The sequence below is a fragment of the Petromyzon marinus genome, chromosome 11 (assembly GCF_048934315.1).
Source record: "Petromyzon marinus isolate PM22_M1 ecotype Great Lakes invasive population chromosome 11, UKy_Petmar_22M1.pri1.0, whole genome shotgun sequence".
Taxonomy (NCBI): Eukaryota; Metazoa; Chordata; class Hyperoartia; order Petromyzontiformes; family Petromyzontidae; genus Petromyzon; species Petromyzon marinus.
The window spans coordinates 14,946,082-14,961,523 of record NC_133677.1 but is presented as its reverse complement, the minus strand read 5'-3'; the positions used below and the strand labels follow the sequence as shown (position 1 = coordinate 14,961,523).

Genomic DNA, 15,442 nt, shown 5'->3' with positions numbered 1-15,442 from the left:
TGATCATGGCGCATGTCTGTATAAGAACGATGAGGCTGGGTGCCTGCTCTGGGCCTTTTGGGAAAAAATGACCGAGACATTTCAAGAATGTCATGCAGATGGATAAGAACGGAGATGAGTCAACACGTAATGTTTCCGCAGCCAATATAATTCACAGTAGATTTTTGGGTGAGGTCACGTAATGATCTGTGCAAATTTATTTCGTTAAACCCCTCACCATCTGACAAATTAAATTGTGACATGTAAAGGCGATGTGCGTTACTTATCTTTACTTAAGTATCACCCAGTGTTGTTCTTAAACGTATAGCTGTTATTCGTTTACAATTTCAGGCTTGTTGAATTTAGCCTTGCCATGACAAGTGACCCCATCCACCTAATCAGGGTACGTGTTTCACAAGCAACGAGAATGAATTTGAAAGCTCCTTGAATAGCCCAGCAATGCAGACCCCAATGCAGCAGCTTCGCTTCCACAGTGTTGCTCAGTTTACCACGGTTGCAAATCACACGTTTAATTGGACAAGTCATGTTTATTTGAATGTTGCTCGCAACATTGTCGGGAATTTGCAAGCCAACCTTAGCTCAATGAACCATCCCCAGCGATTAGATTCATTTCTCATGAATTATAGTATGTTTTCTTGTCTCATTTGTGGGTTTTCTCGCTTTGTGTAAACATGTGCATATAATGTAAAACGTTTGCATGTCCGCTATGATGACGGGCTGGTCTAGGGCTATGCCTTCTGGGAATTGGCATATGTTCGGGTTTGCAGAAATGTATTTGTACCGCTATCTGGTGGCATTGTGTTGAACTTGAATAAAATCCTAGTTGGCCTTTATCCACATTCAAGGCATACTACGTGCTGCACGTATTTTTACTTAATGCTCCTCCTACCTTAAACCAACCCCAGTGGGCTCGATCCCCTTTTTCGGTGCCCCAACCCTTCCTGATGAGGGCCCCTTTCGACTCTGCGCCTTTCCCTTTCAGCCACGCCCCTTCTGTAGACCCCGCCCCTTCTGTAGACCCCGCCTCCTTGCGCCGAGGCCACGGCTCACCCCCAGGCGCACGCTGGTGAGCTGGTTTGAGTCGTGGCGGAGGTTGTGGAAGCCTTGGGGGGGGTGGGTGGTGGTAGGAAGGGGTGGTGGCTTCACGGTCATGCAGTTTTGATTGAGCAAGGCTGAGAAATGTCTGCAGTGGACAAAGTGACGGCGCTCACGTCTCCTACTGTGTACATTTAGTGGCAGTGCTCTTGAGGGACGCGTCCTTTGTGATGTCTGCTTGTGCACCGCCTCTCCCAGCGAAGTGCAACAAAACTTCGCACGCAGTCTCAATGGTCAGTTAATCGATTCGCGCGATTCCACCGGAAAAAGCGGTAATCGATTCCCCTGGTCCCGCGCTCTCGCGGGCTCTCTCCCATTGGCCGCGAGTTTCCCGCAGCCCCTGACCTCTGACCTATGACCGCGCGAGCGGGAGGAGCTTCGCTGGGAGCGCGGGAAACGCAGATCTCTGGTTCGGGGCCGCGACCTCCCGCGACCCCGACCCTGACCCTGTCCGTCCCCGTCGCCGCACCCCCTGCGCGGGGTCCCCGGGGCCGTCCCGGGACGCGAGCGAGCGGCTTGACGCTCGCACGCGGTGAGCGCGGGCGTGACGTCACGGCGAGGGGGGCGGGGACTGAGGGGTGGGGCGGGGCGTGGCACGCCGCGCGGGGGAGCCTGGGCCGCGCTCCCGCGCCTCCTCCTCCTCCTCGCTTCGAGGCGAGTGGCGGTGGCGGCGGCGGCGGCAGCAGAAGGAGCTGGCGGCGGCGGCGGCGGTGCCGGCAGCGGCAGCAGCAGCGGCAGCGGCACTCCCGCGCTCCTCTATGCTCGGTACCGCGCCTCGCTGCAGATTGCAGCGGCGGTGGGGGGGGAGGGTGCGAGGGGAGGGGCCCCGCGTCCGTTAGCGGTAGCGGGGAGCGAGAGCCCCGCCCCTCGGCCCCGCCCCTCGCTCCCGGCCCCCGCCGCCATGTCGCGAGGCCCCCTCTGGGGGGGGGCGGGGCTTCCTTCGGGGCGGGGCTAAAAGGGGGCGGTGCTAAAAGGGGGCGGAGTTTCGGCGGAGTTGAGGGGCGGGGGGGGGCTTAATCTGTGTGAGGAGCGGGGCTGTGCCCCCCCCCCAAGAGGGTCCCGGCCCCGCTGGGTGATGGTGAGTGTTGGGGTTTGGTGTTTGACGGCGTTACCGTTGAGTGACGATGGTGAGCGGTGATGGTGAGTGATGTTGGTGAGCGGTGACGGTAGTGGTGGTGGTGGTGAGGGTGGTGAGTGGCAGTCGTGAGGGTGAGCGAGGCGATGGCCGCCTCTGCCCCGCGCGGCTTCCACCCCGAGCCCCGGGCCCGGCCATTGTGCTCCGCGCCCGCGCCAGTGACGAACAAAGGCTGCGCGGGCCCGCGTCTCACTCCGCGTCTCCCTTCGCCGTCTCTCTCTCTCTCTTCCCCCCGTCCTCGTGTCGGCCCCACAGATGTGAGCGCCGAGCAGCAGCAGCAGGAGCAGCAGGAGCAGGAGCCGGAGGCCGCCGCCACTGCATGGAGGGCTCCTCGCTGAACCGCGCGCTGCCGCTGCCGCCGCTGCTCGTTCGCTCCCTGCTGCCCGCGGCTCCTGCGCTCTGCGGGGACCAGGGCTGGGGCCCCGCGCCCAGGAACGGGCACAGCGACTACGCGGGCCCCGCTCGCGACTCGGCCTTCCTCCCGCCCGGATTCTGCACCGGCCTGGACGAGGCGCGGGAGCTACAGCAGCATCGGCAGCAACAAGCGGAGGATGTGGGTGTGCGGGGGGAGGAGGAGGATGGCGAACCCTGCCCGCCCGTGCCCCAAAAGTCCACGTCCCCTGAGATCCGCCTGCGCATCACCAAAACCTACCTGAACGGCAAGGCGCAGTTTGAGGCGGCGCTGTGCAACGCGGGGCAGCAGGGGGCCGAGGAGGACGAGGACGCGGGAGATCTGCCGCCCGAGCTGGATCCGCGTCAGGCGCAGCGCGCCCTGCGGGAGCTCAGCCTCCTGCATCGGGCAGAGGAGACTGCGGCCGAGCCCGCCGAGCGCAGCCTCCTTGCCCGTGTGGCCGAGCGCCACGAGCCCCGTGAACCCCGCGCCTTCGCGGCGCCGGGGTCCCTGGGCCCCGAGGGCCGCGCGTCCGCTGCCCTCACCAGCCTGGCCGAGCGTGTGTGGGGCCACGGCGCTTGCGGCTCCGCGGAGCCCGACGCGGCGCGCCGTGGCCTCTTTAGCCTCGACCCGTGGGCGGTCGAGCCGAGGCACGGGCCCTCGGGCCAATCCGGGAATCCACTCCAGCACAGAGGCCTGGTCCAGCCCACGCCCCACAGCCAGCCTGGACACTTACTCCAACCCGGCCCGTCACTCCACCACACGCCCTTCTTCCAGCATGCACCCTTTAGTCAACCCAGATCCTCACTCCAGTCCTTGTTCACGCTCCAGGCTGGATCCACACTTCCGCCTGGGCCTTCACTCCAGTCTGCTTCCACATCTCCACCGATGCCCTTCTTCCAAACCGAATCCATGCTCCCACTCCCTCGCATTGGCCAGCCCGAGCCTACGCTCCACCCAGGGCCTGGCCATCACACAGGGTCTGTCCACCACGCAGGGCCCATTCACCACCCAGGGCCCTCGCTCCACACCGGACCCTCGCATCAGCCTGAGCCCACGATCCAATCCGGGTCTTCGTTACGAGCCACTCCCACATCCCACCTTGTGCCCTCACTCCATTCAGGACCCACAAGACAGTGTGTTTCTACGCTTCAACCCATGCCCGTGATTCATTCAGAACCCTCGAATCATACTGGAGCCTCACTGCAGTCTGAACCGGGGATCCAATCGGAACCCTCACTGAAGCCTGCGTCTTCGCTGCATTCGCCTCCTACGTTGCAGTCCGGGTCCTCAACCACTCCTGGGCCCTCTTTGCAGGTCGAGTCCTCGCCCCAGCCAGAGTCATCACTGCGGCCCAGGTCCAGAGCACGCCCCGGGCCCAAGCGCAAGGTGAGCACAGCGAACAGCAGCTGTGGAGCCCGAGTCACTGGGTTAACATCTGGAGTTTAACTTGATGAAGCGCTGTTTACTCTGAGCAGGTGTACCATAACATGTGACAAAAACGACATTATGTTTTGTTCAAATATGCACTCAAGACCAGGACAAACATTTTACTTCCTAAATTCTGAAATAAATAAATCAATGTTGTGCAAATGGAGCAGTTTAACTTCTGTTTGAAAACTCCAGTGGAGGTGGGTGGCACTGACATCTTCAGGGCACAAGGGTACACGTGGAGGTGGGTGGCACTGACATCAGAAGTGTACAGTGTAGCAAGCAAACATTAGGGGGTGGAGCTCATCAACCATACTCCTACCGCTTACCCAGTCTAGTCGACTGCATCCTCACACCAGCCATACCTCATACCCAAACGAGAACGTTTCCTTTGGCACTTCATCCAGACACCCATTTAACGTTTTGTTTATCCCTCACCGTTGGCGTTTGCAGTCGTGGTCCGTGAGAGCGCTAGCCGGCATCTGCGGTCAGGAGGTTTGAGTGCAATGGTTGCTGTGTGGCTGGTGAGGGTGCTGTGCCCCCGTGATGAGTGCCCCCGTGATGAGTACCACCGCACGGACAGGGAACTGCGCACGCGTCTCACGAGGCGAGGACACCGCACCCGCCGTGCTCGCTGTAGCCTTACAGCAGGCTGCGTGTGGCTCTATGGCTCTCGGGCTTCCCCCGGTGCGTGCACGAGGCTGGTGATGGTGTTGTGGCCAATTCAACTTTATGAGTCTTCCTCTGGCCTGGGCCCACTCGGCACAGTGCTGTGTGCGCGCCGTGATGGATGTGGGGATTAGTGCTCTGCGATAGAAAGTCGGAGCACTCACGGACCCTTGTTTGCCTTCCACCGAGTGGGCCGAGGGCACAAGCAGCAGCTGCACTTTTGGCAGCATTGGGGGCGTTGCTGTGTCCGTGGAAGCCCCGCCTGCACGCATGCACTGCTCAATCCCAGGCTTCTTCCGGTAGCCTGTGTGCAGCGCTGCGCCTTGCAGTTGTGATTTAAGTGTGCGCCAATTAGGGGCTTGAGCGTGACTCTGTGAGCCTCGGGCTTTGTTGCTGACCCCTTAGAGTCCAATAGTTACAGTGCGTTTCTAATCTCGTGCATGCTCGCTTTGTCGGGACAACTTTCATTATCCTTGCCATTGCTCGGGGCAGCACAAACAGGACACCTTTAATGTTGTCTCCACCAAGGTTGATCTCTTCCCATGAGAGATGCATTCAACCTTTGACTGACACCGCTGAGTGTTTATTATCAGCCTTCTGTAATGATTTAAAAGCATAAAGCCATTTGTAGTTGGATATATGTGTGGAAATGTAGCTGCTCTTATTTATTTGGCACTGTATAATGTTTAAAGTGCTCAACCCAAGTATATAATTAAGACTGCCCGAAGCGCTATTGGTCTGGTCATTAACCGTTTTCCGCTCAAATATCTACTTGGCAGAAAATACGAATAGGAAAGTTACGGGACATGAAGTTCCCATTGTCACCTGGAGAGGTGGCAAAGGACTGAGCACAGATTTAGAAATCAAAATACACCGAGTAGCAGGGTTGCCATACCTCACTGGAAGTGCCCAAAATGACTACATTGTGTGCATTTAAAATATCACTAACCATGTCGACCACTCATGAAAGATTGAGGAGATGCACCCCCTTGACTGGGCTATTAATGCACCCATCCAGCCAACTAAGCAAGCCCCATTTCATACCCTTGTGGTTTTGTCTGTTGGTTCTGTTATACATTTCTATCCATATCCTACATCCAGCCAACACTTAACATCTTCCATGTCACCCTTAGCCTCACACTTATGGAGGCCCTTGGATGAGTAACTCAGTCCCTTGAAATCTTGTCTATATCGCACTGTGTTCTGGCCATCTGACTGCACGACCCTCATGGCCCTGTGGAATCTGGTTTCAATGTTCTCCTTTCTGCTGCACCACTTTTCAAACTTGGTGACAAGGCTCAGGATTGGTCGTCTTAAATCTTGTGGTATGCTCTATGCGCTGCCCAGCCCCACCGCCACCCTCATGATTTTGAATGAATACATGTACGTGACGTTTACCTGTAAGCAAGTCAATGGTGTTGCCATGATGGTTGCACCTCCAACGTGAGTGTCAAGGGCGTGTGCTGCATGCCCGCTGTCCAAAGCCTCACTCTGAACTTGTCGCAGGCCTGCATGCTGCTGTTGCACTCCTCCCAGGGCTTCGACTGGGTTAAAGAATCTCTTGTCCCCTGACTGCTACGCCCCTGTGTGGAGGTCACAGACCTTTACCTGTATGGGCTCTGGGTTGCCCAATTGTTCACCCTGCTCTCCTGTTTGTGCTCTCTCCCTTGTCCCATCTCCTCTTCCTGCTGCCCCCCCCCCCTCCTGTCCTACTCGCCTGTTCACTCCTTGCATCCTCCATGAGCCCCATGTGCTGTCAGTCTGGATGTTGGAGTCCCCTTCCCCGACTGTGCGTGGGTTGACGTTGACGTAAAAGCCCTTTCCGCCGTGACAGATGTGGTTAATAAACGAAATTTTCTCGGCATGTTTCACCTTGGTTATTCATTACATGAGGCATCTGGGTAACCATGTGACTATGCTACCTCTTCCAGTAGAGACGTCTCTGTTTTTGTGGCCTCTTCTGGCAGTGCAACTGGTCTCATGGGGGATTTATGCTTTGGTAATTGATGGGACCAATGCAGTTGCCATCACTGACTGTGAAAAAACTGCTTTTACGCGAGTCTAAAATCTTGGTTAACTCGCCCAGGAAGATGTGAAATAAGGCAAATGATAAACGGTCCCTGTGCTCCACAATCCCCAGCAGCAGAGGACAGCCACATCCCCTGGTGTGTGCAGCACCGCACGTGTTATGCGAAGCGTGCGTGTTGTGTCACCGCCTATCAAAGACCAGAAGCGAGCACGTAATGTAATTTGTATGATCATGTACCTAATGCCACCCTCTAAAAATCCATGCGAGCCATTCCTGCAGAGTCTAATAATTTTATTGTGGCTGTTGCGATGTGGTGGCCCCTGCAGGACATTGTTTTGTGTCGCGATATAGCGCGTGCTTCATGCCGTCATGAAGATGTAATCGTGCAGGTCGAGGAGCCGCATTCCACATTTATTTCCGAGTTTTGCGTTCGCAAGTAACCCAAGCAATTGTCTCAGCTGTAAAATTATGAAATAAAATGTTAATAGAAGTAATTTACAATTAACATTGATTATAAATATCAATTCAAATTTAGGATGTCACGGCTCTTGCCTTTGCTGTCAACTCTGCTAGTTTCATAGCAGTTGCACAGTTGACACCCCGACCCTCAATGTCTGCTCTTAAAGTCTCATTGTGACTGTCCTTGGGCTTTGGTCACTAACGCCTGGGTTCCATTCCACTGCCAGTCTCTGTAACCTGCACTCTTCCATCCTGTACACGTGTCTCGCCCATTGCAACCTCCTCATGATTGCCTGCAATGCCATGTTCTATTCCAAACTTCCCAGTTATTTGCCCAAAGGTGTGTAGTTTGCCACCCAAGTTGATTATACATGCGTTTCTTGCTTGATTAACAGTACTGTGAGTAAGCCATTTGAACCCCTATGAGTCTGCGCTTTTGTAAGGGTGTAGACTTGTATGCCTGCACAGCGTGCGCCGTTTGTCAGGCTTCTGTTGTTCTGCAACCTCTAGTGGGCGTTACAGCATCGCTAATCCTTACTCCACCCACAGCGCGCATGCTTGGGTGAAAGCTCTACTCTGCCAAGATGTCTCCCATTCTCTTGCTCATCGACTTGCAGAGTCATGTAGTAGCTGTGTTATCAGAGGAGACTGGGAAATGAACTTGTGAAATGCTGAAATTGTGCTGCTCTGGTGAACTGAGGGTAATTAAAACATAAATAACACGCTTTGCTTTATCACTAATGTGAATACATTAATTGAATCCAAAAGGTGGTCATCTGGATCAATGAGCATTTCTTTAAACAATGCAAACTGTGCATCTGCAGGAGTGTGCGACCTCTCTAGACCATGCCACTGGGTAACCACGTTTTCTGGGAAAGGGTAACATGCACGATGTGACCGTGTGCGACAAAAAAACATTTAAACAGACACTGCTGGGTTAAATGTATGCTGAAGGAGAATGCCGATTCAAAGCTTTCGTGACTGCATGGATTCATCTTCTTGGTTCTTTCGGTAAAGTCACGTAGAAGGGAAATAAAATAATAAAAATAAAACATAATAAAATAAAGTTCTCACGACGTTTCGGCCACAACACGAGCAGCCGTCTTCAGGTGAAGAAACAGAACTGTCGGGAAGACGGCGTTCCAATGAACACTGCTAAGCTTGGCAGCGTCTTTTAAGCTGGGTGGGAGGAGCAGAGCACCTTGACAAAGGAGTTTACATATCAACAGAAGAATTTAGCATTGAAGTAGCTAAGTTAATGTGATAGATTAGCAGGATGTTAAAGTCAGAAATTAGCATGTAACTGGGAAATTATATTAAACATTACACTGAAAGGTACTAAGAGATTAGCAGGATGTTAAAGTGAGAAATTAGTATAACTGGGAGATTACCATGATGTTAATGTGAGGATTTAGCATGTAACTGGTCACGGAAGTGGCTATGTTAAAGTCAGAGTTTACATATCAACAGAGGCATTTAGTATATTAACGCTAAATAACTGCAACTACCCACCTATCATACAATAAACCGATGTGACATAACTAAATAGAATTGTAATGTATAGTGACTTATTGCTAGTAGCTCAGCTGATTGGATAGTATATTGAGTTTATTGAAAATATTGGTGTAGTTTATATTTTAGTTTTTTATCAGTTTACTATATGGTATTCATTATATAGTGTAGTGTATACCCAGTTACTTAATGTTAATAGCTCAAATTATTGGAGAATATATTGAGTACATTGATTATAATGATGTAGTTTATATTTAGTTGAATGCCGTTTAATGTTCGTTGTGTTGTGAAAGTCTCCCCTTTGCTTGTACATTGCTCCATACGGCTGATAGGTGATTGGAGCGTGTGTCTGTGACTGACTGCGTGTGTCTGTGACTGCCTGCGCTGCTGTGTGCAGGGTGTGGTAGGCCGTGGCAAACAGTGCCGGGCCCCCATGCGCCACATTCCAGGGGATCTCGTGTGGAGCAAGGTGGCGGGTCACCCCTGGTGGCCCTGCGTGGTGACCTCTGACCCAAACGTCGGCAGCCACACTCGCGTGAAAGGTACCCCTATCTCTCTCCCTGCAGCGTACTCTGCAGCCCAGCCCGGCCGTGGCTCTCAGGGCATGCCTATGGCTGCTCGCCTGAGGCCTTGCCTCAGTCTATGTGAACCTCAGTACATGAGAGTATGTTATGTTACACAATTGCTAAGCCTAGGCTCAAAATGTCAAATGGCCACCAACAACGAGCACTATTGAAGTTGTCATAGATAGGAGTGTAACATGCTTTTTTGATTGAGCAAGGTTGTTACAAGAGCTTGGAAAAAAGACTGGGACGGAATTTAAAAAGGCAAGCAGTGCGAGTCAATAAGCAGAAAGAGAAGTAAGGTGACCTGCAGTGTGGCTGTTGAACTAAGTATGGATTAGACAAAAGTCAGTTTTGTCAACCAAGTCTTCGACGTGTGGAGGAAGTTCTCAGGAACCGTAACCATCGCAGCAGCAGTATAAGAGTGATAAGGAGGTGATGGACTGCTGGTCAGAGAGTGACTAGAGTGCATCGGTGAGTAACTAGGTGAGCACCGACACCACTACAGAGATGTGGTGGCTATGTTTGGTGGTGAACTGTGTACAACAACAACCGCCATTCGCCACTAAGTGGCGGTGACGTCACCACGACGCTTGTGCCAGGCCATGTGCACCTTGAGCCCACCTGAAGTGTCGAACGCCCGCGGGCAGGAGGTCACGGGGCAGACCCAGGTGCCACGGGTCGACTGACTAAGATGACTGAGATGACTGGCTGATGCACCACCTGTGCCCCCTAATGTGCCAACCTGCTGTGCTTTAGCCACCCGGCGCTCCACTCGTTGTTGTGAGCGTCGCTCCTCCGCCCTCCGTTGTTGTTGGAGGGCGACTACCTCCAACTGCCCAGTAGCGTCCTTCACGAACCTCCTCCACAGAGTGTACAGGCAGTCCTCGACATACAACACCTGACTTACGAACATCCTCACGAACCAGGTTCCATGATATTTTTTTTACATCGACTTAAAAAGTGAACTCGCACTTGCAAACTGAATTGCCGGAACTATTTTGTTCAGCGGAGCGAAATGTAATGATTCGCGTTGCGCTGGGAGTGAGTGTGTGTGTGTGCACACACGTGTGTATGAAAGTGAGCAGATGGAGATGTTTGTTGTGGCTAGTCATCCTGGCTTTACGGACCTTTTTCCTCTTGCTATATGGAACCTAAGTTTGCTTGTGTTTTTTATGTTACTCCGAATATCTACCAAGTAATTTCAAAATACAACCCTGTAATCTGAGACATACTTTCAAGAGTCCTGGGTGAGCACAGGAAGTGAAGTAAAAAAGACAGCCTGAAAATGTTTGCAAAGACAAAATGTCAACAAAAAATAGTAAAAACAACACCACAAACAGTAACTGATTATTTAAGAATAATATTATTAAACTACAATAATTTAATTGGAGATTTTATTTTATCTCCGCTATACCTCACAGAGGGGTCTTGTCTTGGTGAGATGTTGAGTATTTACGCATGAAGAACTTGATCAAGCCTGCAGGGGAGCTGCGTTGGCTGTGTGCGTCTCTGCAAGTGTAATTGCGGCTGTGGCATGTGTGTCGCCCTCGAACTGTGCAACCAAACTCGGTGTGATCTTCAGAGTTGGAAGGAAGCCACAGAAGTAGGGGGAGCCTCTGCTCGTGATGATAGCCACTCGAAGGGTGCCACGGAGGTGCTCTTTGCCCACCTGTCCTCGGTGCGTCCTGTTGCTGCAGAATACGCCAAATCGACGGTGCGCCACTACCACATCGTGCTGCTGGGCGGCGGTGTGGTGCAGCGCACCTGGGTGGCCGACAAGAGCACCGTGCCGTTTGAGGGGCAACACCAGTTCGAGCAGCTGCAGGGTGACGCGCCGTGGGGCGGCTCTGCTGTCAATGAAGCCAGTGGCCCCAAGGTGAGCACCGCAAAGGGGCCAGGTGCTCTCCCCACAATCCCCAAAGTGGTGGTGGGTGCCACCCACAAATTTAGATTGCAAACTCATTTCTTTAGTGTTTAGTTTTGTTGTCCTTCCCTGCACCTTCCGTTTGGCACGGTTGACTACGCGTGGTGCGAAAGAAGTTCTACCTACATACACAACTGCTATTGCTCGACGGCACTGCTTGCATTGTGGTTGGTGGGTCAAGTGAGAAATATGCCGGGATGGTGTTGAGAAGAGACGATATCATGGTTTATTTTTTCTAACTGGCCTCGTGTTGTGCAGCATTTCTCAAGATGTGGGTCACCATCCTCAGGGGCCAATTGTAATGAGATGGACACGTGACTCTCTTAATGCGGGTGCATTTAGAGGGTCTAGAAACCCCAAATTTGTATTACATTCTTTGAGTTGCAAAGTTTCGGTCACATTAAAATTGTTAATCAGAGTTTGTTAATACAGCAGTAATTGTTACCTTTACACGTAGGTTTTTGCATTTAATATTATAATCCTGAATTGGCAGTAATTGTGTTAACAGGGATGGGTTAACACAATTAGTGGGAGAGGTGAGTTGCAGGTGTGTGTGCAGTTGTGATGAGTTATGAAGTGTAATGTTGTCTTGGTTGTAGGTTATTCTGTCAGTTCAGAGGGGGCGGTGTTCTCCAATAACTTTATTTACGGATGTGGTTATTAGGCCTGCACGGTGGGCGTTGTTACCTGCATTCCTGCACGGAGAGCCCAAGGGCTGCACATGTACAAAGCAATATGATAAGCTACAACTCTATCTTGCATGTGTGTGCAAACCTGATGCAGTCATAACATTGTGTGGGCATGCACACACGACATCCAAACGTAGATGTCTATCAACGGTTTTACCTAATGCCAATTCCATAGCAGTTTATAAAGCATGTTGTCTATGAGATGGAATTGCTGGAAAATACTTGGCATAAGAGTAGATTAACTGAACCTGAAGGTAATATTTGCAGACTTTGAAAACATTGCAGTCAAGGCTGTTTTGAATATAATTAAAGCTACATTTCCTTGTTTTTGTCTGTTCAGTCTTCATTATTAAGGATGTTGATAAACTAAACAAACTAAATCCATAACTTCCATTAATATGTGAGTGTACGGGTTAGCATTCTAATATCAAGCATAGGAAAATTAATAACATTCGATATTATTTTTTACACTTTTCAACAAAGGTCAACGGCATTGATGCATAAGCTCAGACCTGTAGTGAGGGGTCACAATAACTCTTGTACAGATGATAAAATATAAATTAAATATTAGTGTAGAGTTGTCTTGCTATAAGAAATTTACCCGATAGACGGCATGCCATAGAAATAAAAGGGATGCCAAAAACTAGCCGATTATGTAAGCCTTTTCGGCCACGGTGATGATGTCACATGCCTAGATGTCATTATGCATGACATCTCATGACACATCATGCGCCATTTCAGGTCATCGCATTGTGAGGCACGGAAGGGTATGTTATTAATCGTTTGCAGCTGTGATTCATCCGCTGTTGGACAAAGGTCTTCCTAAGCCTGTGCCATCTCTCATGGTTCAAACAATCCACCTAGCACCTGCACACATCTTAAAATCCATGCAAATTAATGCTTTTTTGTATATATTAATAGAATAATTTATCTCGGAGTAAACGCAGTGAAAACCAACACAAAAAGGCGATAACACTCAAAAGTCTTTTATGGCATTCTCTATGGTATTCACCAGCCTGCCTCCAGTGTTGGGTCCTTGGTGTGTGCCATCATGCCCAGTACAGGTCTTTTATTTGCATACTGTCTAGGATGGGCACCAAGAGCAGGTACAGAATCAAGAGTCAGGATATTTATACTGGCGGAATACGATGAGCTATAAACCTCATTTTCACAGACTTCCAGTAGGGGCAGATCAGAACGTTGCAACAACGAACAATACAAAAACACAAAAGGAGTGCAAAATATAGAAAAGGTAAAACAAAAACTTTATCGAAACAAATCAAACTAAACAATTGTTTCATCTTACCAGGTAATGTCCACTGAGCTAGTAGTTTATTTTTCAGAAGCGACCTGGCCACAAATGGTAGCTCAACAGAAGTAGCTAATCATACAAACATTGCACAGAACACGATAGTGAGTATATTAATGGCCAAGGTAATTTTACGTGACCAATACTGATTTTTACCAGTATTGCATGCCGATGGTCAGATTGACGTGCAAGGAATGCACTTGCGTTGATTGTGGTGTTTGTTGGGGTTCCTGAGCCATGTGTCTATGTGCAAACATGATGCAGTCATAACAGATGATGCCACTTTAACGTATGCCCCGCTGGTGCTATTCATGACTGCCAAGCCCCACGTGATGCTCCCTTGCCTCTCCGCAGCTCTCGAAGCACTTCTCGGCCAAGGTGCGTGCGCAGTGGGAGGAGGGGATGGCGGAGGTGGCGAAGGCCCAACCACTGTCATGCGATGAGCGGCACGATGCCTACAGCCGCCCAACGTATGATGGTCCCGGCGCCTCGGGCTCCCCACGTGCCACTGCGCCCACCAGCCCAGCACCGCCCGCCAACTGCAGCAAGCTGGACCTCCAGGCACGCGCAGATACCGAGCAAAAGGGAGGGCAGAGTGGCCACGCAGCAGAGAGAAATGGCCGGCAGTCGCCGCGCTCAAGCGACTCGCCCGGGTCCGGCACTGGACCAACGTTACCGAACTTCTTCAGCAGCCACATGTTCCCCTCGTCCATCTCCAACATTCAGCAGCTGGTCAACAGTCAGCAGCTTTTCCCGAACACCTCTAACAACCACTCGGAGTCGGGGAGCAGACGTGGGGGCGCATCGCGACCCCGCATCAGGAAGCGCCAGGGAGCCAGTGATGCCTCACGCCCCACTGCCTCTCTCCGTCAGCAGCAGCAACAGCTCCAAATAGATGCAGACAAAGTGCCGCCACCTGCTGCTGTGGACACCATCATAGCCCAAGGCAGCAAGCAGTTGGTCGTACAGCCGACTACTGGTCGCCAAAGGTCACGTCCTTCTGCAGGGACGGCCAGCAAAAGCACCTCAACATCTAGAAATCGTCAGTCGGCTGCGGGTAGTTCCTGTAAGTTGCCCGGTACCAGTAGTGCTCCTGTAAGCTCTGGCTGTACAGGTACAGAAGCTGCCACTGAGGGCATTGTTTCGAGCGCAGCCGGCGGAGCAGCCATGAGGAACGGCAAGAAGAGACAGAGGCGCGTGAGAGCCCCCGCTTCGGTTAAGAGCGCTGCTGGCGCGTCTGTGCCCAAAAGGGCGCTTCGCAAGAGGGATAGAAAGACGAGCGCAGGGCGGGTGGCCGTACGTCCTGAAGGCTCCAAGCAGGGAGATGGGGCGCAGGCAGCCGCACGAATGGACGTCACCGGAGCCTCTGCTGCGTGCGTGGTTACGGGGGAGGCTTCATCAGCTGCTGCGGTCCCTGACCCGGCCGTGAGCAAGAAGAAGAAAAGTAACCCCCCCCCCCAGGGCAGCAAGCGGAGTGAGATGGCCCTGGCACGCTACAACTACTTCTGCCAGAAGCACCGACCACAGGTGAGACCACAGACGGAACCGCACCCGGCGCTCGCATCGGGCAAGGCACAGGGCACGGGGGTCACAGGATCACGGGGGTTGGTGTACTGTGTCACCATGGTCGGCGCTTTTCACACGGGGTGTGTGGACAGCTGTAGGTCGCTTCACCATGCCCACACTCCTTGATTAATTTCCATTGTAGGACCTAATTAAATGTTGGCAATGCCATGCATTTTCTTACCACGAAGCGGACGTGAAGACTTTGTAAGGAATTGCTCAATGTGCACATTTTCTGCATATCAACAACGTGTTGACTTTCATATTATCACGCATTGTGGAAAGTGGGGTCATGTATAAAAATAGAGCAATCTTTGTCTGCCAAAAACACTATATACTTGCTTGGCTGTCTCTTTTCTATAACCTACATTGTGTAGGTTGATTGCTTTTCTCTTTTGTTCTTTTTCCTCGATGTGTTTTTTCTCACAACGAAATAAGTTTCCTTTATTTCAGCTGTTATTCAATAAGGGAGCACCGAACAAAGGTCACGTGATCCCCAGGGCACTTCTGTTGCCAGAGACATGAAGATTTCCGTGTCCTCTTCTCCACAAAGCAGAGGCTACGTGTGTGCAGGGAACTACGTTGTAACTCGTTAAGATCATCAGTGCAGGATCCACTGGCTCTAAAAAACTGCTTTTTATAGGCACAACATGTTTGTGTTGTCCTAATT

General features: G+C 51.6%; 1 protein-coding gene across 4 annotated transcripts in view; it reads left to right on the top strand.

Annotated features, from left to right (window-relative positions):
* Positions 1–1,440: 1,440 nt before the first annotated feature.
* NSD2 (nuclear receptor binding SET domain protein 2) overlaps positions 1,441–15,442 on the top strand; it is a 38,647-nt gene continuing 24,645 nt past the window's right edge. The window contains exons 1-5 of one of the 4 annotated variants that reach the window (XM_076066404.1): positions 1,441–1,627; positions 2,486–4,010; positions 9,119–9,263; positions 10,985–11,163; positions 13,564–14,736. In XM_076066404.1, the coding sequence (XP_075922519.1) occupies positions 2,550–4,010; positions 9,119–9,263; positions 10,985–11,163; positions 13,564–14,736 (2,958 nt within the window). In that variant the 5' untranslated portion in view covers positions 1,441–1,627; positions 2,486–2,549. Of the gene's footprint in view, positions 1,628–1,683; positions 1,861–2,072; positions 2,236–2,485; positions 4,011–9,118; positions 9,264–10,984; positions 11,164–13,563; positions 14,737–15,442 lie in introns of those variants that run through there. The other 3 variants (XM_032951930.2, XM_032951928.2, XM_032951929.2) reach the window with 3 other exon arrangements.